Genomic DNA, 13684 nt, shown 5'->3' on the forward strand with positions numbered 1-13684 from the left:
TGATGTCCTCTCCATGCCCCTAAGACCCCAGGAGGGAGCTGTTTTACGATAACAGACCCCACAAATGGGAGACTGTGTTAGGCACCTGTGTGGTGGCTGGAAAAGGGTTGAGCTTATGTGTGTACATTTTGTGGGCACGATTTATGAGGTGCCTTTCAAAAAGTCCTCTTTGTATAGTTGACCACTTTGGTGGAATATTTCCTGACATGCCAAGAATTCATAGCCTCATAATCACCCTAGAGTAGCTGCTCGACCCACAGTCCTCTCTCCTCTCTGACAGGCACCTCCCCTGGAGGAGCCTGAGGAGTTTACATGTCACCCCTCTGCATTTGAGTTCTTACTCTCTTCCTTACCAGCTCTGCGTCCTTGGGAAATTTACTCCACATCTCTAAATCTTTTCTTGACTTGAAAAACTGGGTTGTTGTGAAGTTAAAGAAGATAAAGTCATTGGTTGTTCATTTATGGAGCACTTATTATGGCAGAGCTCCCAATTCAGTGGGAAAGAGACAAATGGAAAATTACAATACAGGTGGCAAGAGCAATGATAAAAGGAGGCATGGGAGCTGTGGGGACTCAGAGGAAGGTGCCTAGGATTGAAGATATCCAAGAAGACTTCCTTGTAGAAGAGGATCTTGTGTTGAGTCTCATAAATGAGTAGGGGTTAGGTAAAGGAGAGGCAAAGGCATGACAGGAGGCATAGGTAAAGGCACAGAGATAAGGGATTAAACAGAAGTTCTGAGAATTTCTGGCTGGAATACAGTGTGTAAGTGGGGACACAGTGGGCAACAGCAGAAGTGGCAGGAGCCAGGCCATTGGAGCTTAGAACCTGGGACATTGGTTACACAGAGTAATGGTCCACCATACAGGCTCTAGAGCCTGACTGCTGGGTTCAAATCCCAGCTCAGCCACTTACTAGCTCTGTGATATGGAGAGAATTTTTAACAAGTTGTGCCTCAGTATCCTTACCTATAAAATAGGAATAATAACTGTATCTACCACAAGGCATTGTTTTAAAAATAAAAAAAAAGTGCTAATGAATCTATAAGCCCTCAGCAAATGATCTCTATGATTATTGTCTCGAGCGCAAATGAAGGAGTTATTGAAGGGTTTCAAGTAGCAAAGTAACAGATTCAGAGCCAGACTGTTTAAAGACATTTTTGGCTGCCTTGAGGAGAATGGAATTGGGGGAAAGCAAGACTGGCAGCAGGTAGAGGACACCTCCAGGTGTTAGGTGTTTCACATCATCGTATTTAGGGGTGCTGGCTTGCTTTTTCTCTCTGTGCTTTTAAAAATCTACTTACTCCTTATTTCCTCATCTATAAGAAAGGAATAACATATTGCTAATCCTCATAGGGTTATAGTGAGGATTAAATAAGTTCATACGTGTATAACTCTTAGAAAAGTGTCTGGCACATAGTAAGACACTGATACATGTTAGAAAGTATCATCATAATCATCGCCACCATGACAATCATCACCATTATCATCATCACCACCATCATCATCATCATCATCACCATCATCACCACCACTACCATCATCATCATCACCATCATTACCACCACTACCATCATTATCATCACCATCATCATTACTATCACCATCATCATCATCACTACCATCATTATAATCACAATCATCACCATCATCATCACCATTATCATCATCATTATTTGTGTGCTGGCTTAAGCCTGGAGCACATTTATAAGTTAGCAACAGGAGACAGGTAAACTGATCAAAATAATTAACAGCCTCTAATTTAGGAGGAGAGTGCTGAGTTGAAGAACATGCATGGTGCTATGGGAATACAGAAAGCGGACACCTAATCATTATTTTTCGGGCTCCGAGAAGTCTTCTCAGGGGATGTAACATCTGAGCTAGGTCTTCAACGATGAAACAAATTTTTCAGGTAGATGGGGAGACAGAGGAAATAGCCCATCCAAAGTTAGACGGGAGAGATCATATACCACCAATTGCCTAAAATGGTGCAAATAATGGGTGAGAGACCAGTCAGTTCAGCAGATGTCAGACCATCCAGACTTCTAAGCCATGGTGAAGTATTTTATTTTTGGGGCAATGGAGAGTCATTGTCTGATCCAAACAGTTAAAAAAAAATAAGCCACAAATACAAAATGAGGTTGGAAAGAGCAATTCTTCCAACATGCCAAAATGCTTTATCTCCAAATGTCCAGCTATTTCTTCAGAGAGGATCTTGGAACTCAACTGGACCAAGCCTCCCTTTGTATGGTTGGGGAAACTATGGCTTGGAGTGAGAAAATAATTTGCCTAAAGGAACAACTTAAGTTAGTTACAAAGGCAAAACTAGGACCAGGAATCCTGATTGTACACAGTTGAGATGAAATACTTGGCTCTGGAGTCCCTGATTCAAATCCTAGATCTATAACTTAACAGCTATGTGGCTCATGAGCAAGTTCTTCAATGCTACCGACCCTGTTACTGCATCAGTAAAATGGGAATAATAATAGTGTTTTGGGGAGGATGAGATAACCTGGGTAATTTGCTTGGTCTCAGTAAATGTTAGCCAAGATTCAACGTAGCATATTACAGTAGAAAGGACATAGGCTACAGAGCCCATTAGAGTAAATCACTTCTCTATAAACCTGTTTTCTCATTTGTAAAATGGGAATAGAGATACTTATTTTGTAGGGCTCTTGTTAGGCTGAAATGAAGTGAGTACCACAGGCGTTCAGCATAGGAATTTGTATGTAATAGGCACTAAACCAATGTCAGTTTGCTTAACTGTCCCCTGTTATTTCTGCAACATACACAAGGTCTCAGCACCTTGGTTTGCTTTAGACAGCAAAGACAGGAGAACTCAGAAGGTGAAGCTATGGAGAGAAGGAGGTGCTCAAAGCCTCGAGAAGAGGAGAGGGAGTGAGAGACCAAAGGCAAGTCTGCTGGATAATAAATTGTAGGCAATGAAGAGCCATAAATCAAAGGCCAAGCATGCTCCAAGCTTTCCTTGGAGGGGGAAATCATAGGTCAGAGTGACCACTCTTCTCAAAAACCGGAAATGAAACTTCCTCATTGGAGACAGGGCCCAGGCCTGCTGGGATAGAAGCAAGAGGTGAAGGAGGGACACTGAACATTAATTTATCATTGTAGCAGCAGGCTAGATAGAGACAGGGATGGCTTGTGAAGGAGTCAGGGGCTGGGCTCGGATGCCACTTCTCCGGGAATTGTAGAACCTTTAACCAACCATTCTATTCCCAGCATCATTACCCAATAAGCTGTTGACACAGTTATCAGAGAACCTAATTTCTAAGAGAGGCTTGGAATGGAGAAAAAGAGGAGATGCAGTAAGGAAACATTCCTGTTGGCCTGTCTCCCTGCTCCCTGCCTCCTGAGTAGAGCTTAAATGTCTCTGTGTTAGCTGACCTCAAGCATAATGAGAGTCGAGGGCATGACGTGGTTGCAAAAAACTGGAACATAACCTCAGAGGTGGAGAGGGCAGATTAAGGGAAGTAATGACTTCATTCATGCTGCCCTGGTCAGGCCACATCTGGACAACCCCGGTCACTTCTGGTAAGAGGGACATATGCAAGCTGCAGCCAGATCACAGTGCTGAAGGTCATCTCAAAAGTGACTCTTTTGGGGAAGTGTTGAAAGCTGGAATGGAGAGTGTCCACTGGAGGGGTGATTTAGGAAAATGGTTATGTTGTTCTGGTAACTGAAAACAAGCGAGGAAAAAACTGAGCGTCTGGGATGATAATGACTATAACTGATTGAGCACTTAGCATGTGCCAGAAACCTAGGCAACATTATCTTAAATATAATCCTCACCACAACTATAGAGTTTGTATTTTAGGCCCAGTCTTCAGGTGGTAAAAGTGAGGCTCAGGCTGATCATGTGACTTGACTGGGTTAACAAACTGAGAATGGTATCTCAGATCTTGGTTGCAAGGCAGTTAAGTGTTATTAATGAAGCCACTCAAAAATTAGCAGAAGGCAAATTTTGACTCAATGTAACAAAAACCTTAAAACTAGAGTCCTCTAAACGTAGAATGGGTCCTTCCATATCTCCAGTGGGTTCCCTTAACTGGAGGTGGTCTAGTCAATTACGTTTTAGAAAGGAGTCTGTGTTAGTCTGTTTTGGCTGCTATAACAAAATACACAGACTGGGTAGCTTATAAATAGAAATTTATTTCTCACAGTTCTGAAGGCTTGGAAGTCCAGGATCTTGGCAGCGAGAGATTTGGTGTGGTGGCTGTGAGGGTCCACTTCCTGGTTCAAAGATGGCACTTTCTCAATGTGTCCTCAGATGGTGCAATGGCAAAGGATCACTCGGAAGCCTCTTTTATAAGAGCACTACTCCCATTCAAGAGGGCTCCACCCTTATGACCTCATCACCTTCCTAAGGCCCCATTTCCTAATACCATCACTTTGGCCATTAGGTTTGCAATATATAAATTTGGGGGGGGGGGGGCAAACATTTAGACCATAAGAGTCTAATGGTAGTTGGAGTAGATGTTTTTTGGTTTTGTTTGTTGTTTGTTTTTAATCTAAAAGGAATTAGGGGCTTGATTCAAAGGGAAATACCATCTGATGGGCATCTGATGAGCAGTTTACAATAGAACCTGGTATGGCACAACTGCCAAAGCATTGAGTTCCTGAGATGAAAGGACCATATTCACTGAGGTTCTATTCATGCTTCAAAGTCATGCTGAAATTTCATCTTCAAGAAGTCTTCCAGATCTTCCCAGCTATCATAAGTCATGTTTTCCCCTCTGTTGCTGAAACACTGTGATTATTTCTCTGTTGAGATTCATATTACATTCTCCCTTAGTTGTGTGCATATCTTGGGACGCAATATATTATAATGGACAGACGCTGGTTTGACATCAGAAGATAATCTTTTGAATTTGGGCTCTGACACACATTAGTTGTGCAACTTTGGACAATTTACTTAGCTCTATTGACTTTCCGTTGCTTAATATTCAAAATCAGTTGTGCAGGGGATGAAATGAGATATAATTGACTGGCTCATAACAGGCACTCAAATAATATTTCCCACTTGCTTCTTGGACATTGTGTAGTTCCCCTGGTGTTGGGCTCCTGACTGTGCAAGAAGAATGGATTAATAAGGGTGAATTGACTTGAACTGAGGAAATTCTCAGTCCTTAACTTTCATAATATAGCAATTCTCTAGCAGGAGTTGATAAAGGGAATGAAATGGCACAAGAGCATAATGTGGACCTAAGGAAATAATCAGGCAAGTGGGCAAAATGTTTATACAGATTTCTTTATAATAGCAAAAATGTTGGAAGAAACCTAGTTGGTCTAATAGAGGACTAAATTAACGTGTGATGCATTCATATAACTGCATGGCTAAAAGGTCCTTCAAAAAGACAACATATGGGGGCAGCCCGGTGGTGCAGCAGTGCAATGCGCACGTTCCGCTTTGGCAGCCCAGGGTTCGCCGTTTCAGATCCCGGGTGCGGACATGGCAACGCTTGGCAAGCCATGCCGTGGCAGGTGCCCCACATATAAAGTAGAGGAAGAGGGGCGCAGATGTTAGCTCAGGGCCAGTCTTCCTCAGCAAAAAGAGGAGGATTGGCAGCAGATGTTAGCTCAAGGCCAATCTTCCTCAAAAAAAAAAAAAAAAGACAACATATTTCCGAAGGAATCCATGGGAAAAGATTTGTACTTGTATTGTTAAGTGTAAATAGGCAGATAGAAAACAGTGTATCTACTTGTAAAACATAGCAGAGTTGATAGAAATGGAGCTGTGGTTGTAGGTGTAGATACGTCCTTAAGCCTGTGTCAGTTCTTTATTCACATGCATGTTCATGTCCTAGCCATATCTATATCTGGGAAGGCAGGTGTACAATGTTAATTATTTTATCTCTGGGTTGGGATTATGGGGTTCAGAGGAGCAAAATTTTCAGCTCCATTTTATATATATCTGTATGATTTGGGTGTTACAGAATGAGCAAGAATTACTTTTAGAACAAAACACAATAAAGTTATTTCCATTTTGAAAACGTGCATATGTACACATATATTTTAAAGCTGGTGTGATGAATTTGTGCAATGAAGCCATTGTTTTATGGCTTCCCAGTAATCTACCAGGCTTGCTTTCAGAATAAATCCAGATTAAATTTAGCCTCTCATCATTCCCACTACAGAAAAACCAGAAGCTCAAGTACCACCACCTGGGTGTATAAACTCAACATCAGGTTTCAAATGTGATGTGTAAGGCAAATAGTGAAAATATTTACATTTAACTTTGTCTCCTCTTCGTTCTCACACAAGAAACCATGAGACCTGCTCTTCTAAACTGATGGTAAGAATGACTGAATCTCAACTAACCACAAACTAGTTGAATTCGAAACTGATAAGAGACATCAAGATTATAACCAACCTTGCTATATTATCAGTGGTGTAGCTGATCCACGGGACACTTATTCAAAGCCATAGTGTGTTTTGTTTGTATTTATAATCATCACTTATAAGAGATACTATTGATTTTCTTTTAAGAAAAGAAGAATACGACAGAATGTGCAAGTCCATTGTGCATAATCTATCCTGATTTCAGATATGTCAAAATATGCAGAAAAAAATTAAAAAGCACATCTGTAATTATAAGAATAAGGCCCTAGATGCCTAAGTTTGTTCTTGTTCCCAATGTCCTAGAAATTCCAAGAAAGTTAATCCAAGATATCTAAGGAAGGAGCTAATTTAATCTTGGACTAAAGGAATGTACAGTGACATCCCAGGCTTGCTTATTTTTAGGAAGGTCACAGCAACTATGATTCATAGGATGTGCCAACTCTTTTTCAGATGGGAAAGGCTTCTTGTTTTGCTATGTTGAGAAAGATCTCAGGCTGTCTGTGATCTATTAGCAATGTCTGCCACAGAAGCAAGAGGGCTGACATCATAAATATACCATCCCTGTCTAGACAGATCAATTTCACTGAAGTAGAATCTCTTCAAGTGCTTGCTCTCTTCTCCCTACTCTATCATTTTAGCCAAACATAACTGAGAGGATTGAGAAGCCCAAGAGTGGTCAAGGGTGTTCTGACTGGAGCAAATTCTGGTCCCTGGCCACCTATGAGCTCAATTTTTCAAGTCTCCTAATAGAAACCGTATGGCTAGGGCAGCTGGGTGTCAGCGGGTCTTCTCTGAGCAGCTGTTTGCAGTAACCTGTGGTTGCCATGGGAACTAGGCTCTGGAGGACACTGGCTTGATAGATTTATTAGGCAGGGGTAAGAGACACCCTTTTGTCACTAAATTTTATGGGGGTGTATGACCACAGATCCATGCCTGAATATACATATACATATTTTGGAATTTGGTGATTACAGGCCAAAGAGAAACCTAATAGAGCTCATCCCATGATATTAGCCCTCAAGATGTTCCTGGGAAGAACTCTTATCACCCTAGCCACCCTAGGTCCCTGAGAAACAGGATGTGCTAGGCTGGAGGTGAAAGGACACTCATAGTGTGCTTGTTCTGTGGCCTCTATGGCCTTCAGGATTTGCTGGTTCCTTGGTTTCCCAGCTGGAAGGGACTTTAGAGTTCAGTCCTTTGAGGTTACAAATGAGGCTCAGAATAGGGATGGAATTTGTCCAAGGTCACACAGCAAGTGGGTGGCAAAGCTAGGACACGAACCCAAGGCTTCTGGCTCCAGGGCAGTTTCTTACTCTCTCTCCTTTACATTTTGATGTTTTGGACACTTGCTAACTCTTGAGAGCCATGGCACATTTACCCAAGTTGCTCCTCTCTTTAAAATCTTTACCTGGCTTTTGAGAGAAAGAACAAACTTCTGAACAGGGCTCACAAGAGCCATCAGGATCTGACCTCTGCTGAAATCTCCAGCCTTGTTTTTTCTGTTTCCTTCTCACCTTGAACTCTCTGCATCAGCGTTATTTATACTCCTTGACTGAAGTATATTCTCTTATTTCACCAGGGCTTGTCTTTGCCTTGCCTGTTCCTTCTGATGAGAACATTCTCCCCCTTCCACTTGGAGGACTCCTGTTCATCCTTTAATTCAAAGCATACACTTCACTTTCTTCTCTAGTGATTCTTCCTTGAGCTCCAGGTCTAGATTAGCTGCAGCAGCTATCCACATCCAGAACCTTGTTACTCACGGTGTGCTTTAGGGACTAGCAACATTGGCATCATCTGAAAGCTCATTAGAAATGCAGAATCTCAGGCCCATCCCAGACTCCTCAGTCAATTTGAATTTTAACAAGGCTCCCAGGTGATTTTCAAGCACGTTAAAATTTGAGAAGCACTGCTCTAAGACACACTTCCCCTTCTCCTTTTTCTAGTATGCTTCTTGAGATGTTTCACCGCAACTGCCTGTTGACCAGTCTTTTCCTCACAAGATGCTGCTCCTTGTGAAGGCAGGATCTGTCTTCTTCACTCATATATTTCCAGCTCACAGCACAGAGCCTGGCACATTGTAAGCACATTAAATGAATCAATGAATCAATAAATTAATGAAATGAGGTCTCCACAAGTCTCTGAATATTTGCAAGGATAATACACTTTTTAGAATGTAATTTTTTGGCTAGATAGACCTCAGAGTTCATAGAATTCAACTGTTTCCAACTGTGATCTGTAGATCCTTGATAGCTCAGAGAGAGCTAAAAGACCCTTGGGATCAGGGGGGATTTGAAAGGGATACCCAGCAGGTGAGACTCCAGGCCACGCACTCTAGTTTCTACCAGAACAACTTTGTAATCATCTGATCCACACATTCACTCATCCCGTTATCCAATTATTCAACAAGTAATTATTTAGCACCTACTTATAAGAGTGAATAGGACACAAAGTATCACTAATTATACATAAGCTGACCTTGTAGTGGGAGACAGAGATGACACATAAGTAAACACATAAGTGATATAAGACACTAAAACTAGTAGGCAAGATACAGAAAATTAAAACATGAGGGTATGATAGAGTTAATAAGTGGACATTTCAGAGGAGGTGGCATTCTACTTAAGACCTGGAGTTCTGTGTAAGATTTGCTTAGGAAAAAAATTTACCACTGCTAAAAAGAAAGAATATCACAATAATAGCTCCTTCTGATCATTTTAGAGATGAAGAGACTGAGGGCCAAAGAAGGCTAGAGCTCAAGGTTGCACAGTAAGTTTATTATCAGTACTAGGATAGATTAGGATGCAGATGTCTTGATTCCTGCTAACAAGCCAGTGTGGGATGTTGGAGAAATCTCGGATCCCCTCCGGAGACTAGAAAGACCAAAGAAGGAGGAAGCTGGGTAACAAAAGTGGGAGTTGGCAGACAGTTGGCTGGAGGTTAGTGGGTTATCACAGTCCATTACCGAGTGGGTTGTCCTGCCTCTGTGGGCGGCCAGGCAGCCTTTCCAGAAGATTTATGTCCTAGAGGGTCATAAAGGATCTCAGAAGGTTGTAAACACAAAGTCAGGAGTGGAGCTCTGCTTTAGCTTCCACTCAAACTCTCTGAGCCCTGTGGGAAAGCCCAATAAAGTGGGATGCCTTTCCCTGTCCACGGGCAAGATGGCAGCCCGGATGACTCACACAGTAGCTTTCATCTGGGGCTCTGTGCTTCTGCCTGCCTGTCTGCCCTCTTTGAGCTTTTATCTAAAGAACCTTCCTTTCATGTGAAAGGGAGAGTTACAGTCCAGGACTCAACGGAACAGATAAGGCCTGCGCCAGGGAAAGATCCCTTTTATCCCTTGACCAAGCTCTCAGCTCTTCTCTTGAGGGCCTCAAATTCCTGGAGGATTATTGCAAGTGTTGTAAGGGCTCAGGGTGAGAGCTCAGGGTGGAACCAGCCTCCATACCAACCTCTGTGCAACTCTGGGCAGCTCATTTAACTGCATGGGGCCTCTAATTCCTTATCATCCATAAAATGGGGAGGATACCCTACTTTGCCCAGTTTACAGGGTAATTTTAAAGCTTTTGAAAGCATACAGGGCTGCCCTTTAAGAATTTCAGGAAGTCATGCAATTCTCTCCAATGCCACTGATACCACCCTGGCCTATGGGACCACATTCTCTCTCCTGAAATACTATGACAACAGCCTCCAGGGCCTCACTGCCTTCCTCTTGTCTTGACCCCTCTGGTTCATGCTTCCAACTGCAGTCACAGGGATCTTTCTCTCTTAAAGATCTGATATCACCCCCCTGTGAAAAACACTTGAAAAGCTTCCCATTACCCTAGGGAGATAATCCAAACTCTTTAACCCTACTTAAGGGGCATTCGAGACTGGCCCCTGCTGACCTCTCCCTCCTTATCTCTTACCACTCCTGCTGTTACACACTTTGCTCCAACTACACGGAAATTCTTTCAGTTCCTCCACACACAGCGCCTGGAAGGAGTTTCCCTGGGTCAGGGAACAGGATTTCAGGTGGTTCCCAAGATGATCACAGACCCAGATGAAACAATAATAAATCACATTGGGAAAGGGAGTTAGAGTCCCTTTTCCATTCTCTTCCCCTGACCCAGATAACTTTAAAAAAGAAAGTTTTGGTTTGGGGCTGTGTCTTTAATACTTCTCTAACTCTTGCTAATCTCCTCTTTTAAAGGGAGAGTCTCAGGCTCTGCTAGGATTGAACAACATTGTTTTCTGTTTGTTTGGGTTTTTTTCTTTTATTGTATTGAATGTTTAGGTTTAATTTTCTATGAAGGGTAGATGGTCCCAGTTTTCCCTTTGCAAAATGATGCACTGTTTTCTTTTCAAATATATTTTCAGCAAGAAGTGAATCTAAGAGAACCAGCCCTGATGACCTAGTGGTTAAAGTTCTGTGCACTCCACTTTGGTGGCCCCGGGTTTGGTTCCCAGGGGCAGAACCACACCGCTCATTGGCAGGCATGTGGTGGTGGTGGCTCATAAAGAAGGACTAGAAGGACTTACAAGTAGAATATACAACTATGTCCTAGGGCTTTGGGGAGGAAAAAAACAAAAAGAAGTGAATCTAAGAAAGAAACATCAAATAAATATAGTTCATATGGTCGGATGACATGGCAAAAATCGTAAAGGTGGTATGCAAATGAGCAAAATTTGAGAGCAAAACTCTGCTCTAATGTAACATTATCTCCTTTGAGAGTTTCCCAGGCTACTGCCTCTGCCCAAAACCCTCCAATCCTCCTCTCCCTCCACTTGCCTGACCCTTAGTCACCCTTTAGGGCTCAGAGTCTCAGCCCTTGCGAAGCCTTCACTGGGTCACCTAAACCAAGCGTCTATGCCTTGCCTCCCCAAACGGCCCTATTCTTCTGCCATCAGGACATTTATTATTCCTATTCCTTGCAATTGTTTGTTTAGTTACCTGCAATGGTAAGCTATGTGTAGGTAGGGACTGCTTCTACCTTTTTACTATTGCGCGGTGGACAAGCAACCAAGTAGAAAAGGTGCTAAGTTTGTGCTGAACAAATGAATGAAGGAATGAATGTCATTAGGTGGAAGGTATGAAAGGTAGTCAGCATTTCACATCCTGCTTTATGAAGCTTCAGAAGACAGTGACTGCGTCTTCGTTATGTTTGAATCCTCCATAGCACCGAGCACACTGGTTGGCATAGTCACTACTGGTGACAAAAATTATGCCTGAATACAGGTTGAATTTATGAATGTATTTTGCTATGGTCACTCACAGACTTTACTCTAGAAAAACTCTGACTTCTTATGGAAGAGTAGGGAGGCCCCAGACTAGGGGCCATGGCCCTGCCACTATGCTGTTCTATGATCTTGTTGGGACACATTCCCTCAAGGAGTCTAAGTTTCCCATCTCTAAAACTGAAGGTAGAAGGTGGTCCAGGGGAGTCATTGCTTGGCAAAGTGCCGATGTCTCTCTCTTACCTGACATTCCAGGAGTCCAAGAGGCTACAATGCCAAGATTCTCTCACTATTCCTGTCCCTGTCCATTTTCCATCTCTAGCCCTGACATAACTAAGGTGACCGCCACCCTTACTTATTTGGTAAAGCCCATTGTCAGCCTATGGAACAAAGGGTTCAGTGAAGTCGAATGGGAGCGGGAGGAATTTACCATACCACTCATACTCATACACCCATACCTGGGCCCCAGTTCATCTTCACTCCTCCAGACAAAGTCGCCGAACTTCTCATAGTGAGAATTGTAGTGGTGCTGGACTCGGAACAGCATCGAGGCTGAGACCTCCATCAGCGTGTTGTAGGCAGTCTGTTGCTCTTTTCCACTTGTGTACCCATTGTATAGATTGTAGATCTTGTCAGCTATCTCTGAAGGGGAAGAAGGGCAGGCACAGATCACTGGACAGCTAGAAAAAGTGAGGATGGAAACATGCCTCACAACAAGGAAAGCATATTCTTGCAGGAGTTCACTTGCATGGTCTTTGGGGGCAGACAAACCTTAATTCCGTTCTGAATATGTCATTGACTTGCTGGGTTCAGTTTTCCTCTCTGGCAACTGGAGATAACAATGTCTACTCTGGAGGTGCATTGGGAAGACTAAATCAAAAAGTGGATGTAAAGCCCTCAGCCTGTGAATAGCAATGGAGCATTGTCTGATGCAGCACTGGAAGGTGAGAGGATGGCGCAAAAAAGTCGAGCAGGGTTCCACTCTGCTGTGCATAGGGTCACTACCAGTCGGAATCGACTCGATCGAGACTAACAACAACAAAATAGCGCTCAGCACAGGGCCAGGCACAAAGTTTGTGCTCATAATTTCAAGTTTATTAACATAAGTTTTGTGCGCATGATTTAACAGAAAATTCAAAAAAAGTGCAGAGGTTTAAAAACTGTCTTGGGCTCATCTCAACAGTCTACTTCTATCTCCCTAATGTTTCCAACACATTTCTGTGATCAGGTCTAACAGGTCTCTGTTCAAAAATCTTTCAAAGAAAATCCAGGCTCTTTTGCTTGCCATTCATGGCAATTTCTACTCCTTCAGTTATTCCTACTAATTGATGTAATTTAAATTCATCATGGGCTGCTCTCTTGACTAGGAGGCACATTCTTTCATCTTTGAAGATTCTGATAAACATTCATGTTATGTCCTCAAGTCTGCTAACAATGGTTGCTTCTAGGAGAATCTGGGGGACTTGGGTTTAGGATGGGAGAAACATTTACTTTGCACTATTTTCTTTTCTTATTTTTATTTTTTTAATTTTTTTTAACCATTTGCAGGTGATATTTTAAAATAATAGTAATACATTATCAGGAAAATATCTCAAATCCCCCTTGCCTTTGAGATTCAATAGTTCACCATCTCCTCTCGTCTACTAGCAGACAAAACATTTATTATCCAGCTTATTATTGAGCCCTTTGTAGAAAGTTCTCTCTCTCCCTCTGAAATGGGGACTCCTAAAAGGTGGAGACCATATGTCTCCTCCATTGCTTGTATCAGGGCTCTTAGAAAATATTTGCTTAACTTAAGTGAATCAGCAGGACTCGTGAGCTACCATCACATTTCTGCCAGTCCTGATGTAGAAATTGCACCTACACATTGCCCAAGAACTAAGTGTAAGACGGATCTGATTGATTGGTTCTATTTTTTTCAGGTGTTTTACCTGATGTTGACAACTTCATGGACCAGGAGCAGCAAAAAAGGTTTAATCTTGTGTGCTAACTATGCCTGACAGTCACTGCCTATGGCTCTATGCTCAGGATTCTGAGGCCAGCCCGGGGCTAGATGGGAAAGCGTGCTGTTATCAGCTAATGATGTCTGCCACAGGTGTAGAAAGGTGAAGGGGTA

General features: G+C 42.6%; 1 protein-coding gene across 3 annotated transcripts in view; it reads right to left on the bottom strand.

The window, feature by feature from the left end:
- Positions 1-13684, bottom strand: part of ASTN2 (astrotactin 2) — an 826144-nt gene that overhangs the window by 2203 nt on the left and 810257 nt on the right. For all 3 annotated transcript variants that reach the window (XM_046684656.1, XM_046684665.1, XM_046684648.1), the window contains exon 22: positions 12027-12210. In XM_046684656.1, the coding sequence (XP_046540612.1) occupies positions 12027-12210 (184 nt within the window). The remainder of the gene's footprint in view (positions 1-12026; positions 12211-13684) is intronic.

Source organism: Equus quagga, chromosome 1 (genome assembly GCF_021613505.1).
Source record: "Equus quagga isolate Etosha38 chromosome 1, UCLA_HA_Equagga_1.0, whole genome shotgun sequence".
In the NCBI taxonomy this organism is placed as follows: domain Eukaryota; kingdom Metazoa; phylum Chordata; class Mammalia; order Perissodactyla; family Equidae; genus Equus; species Equus quagga.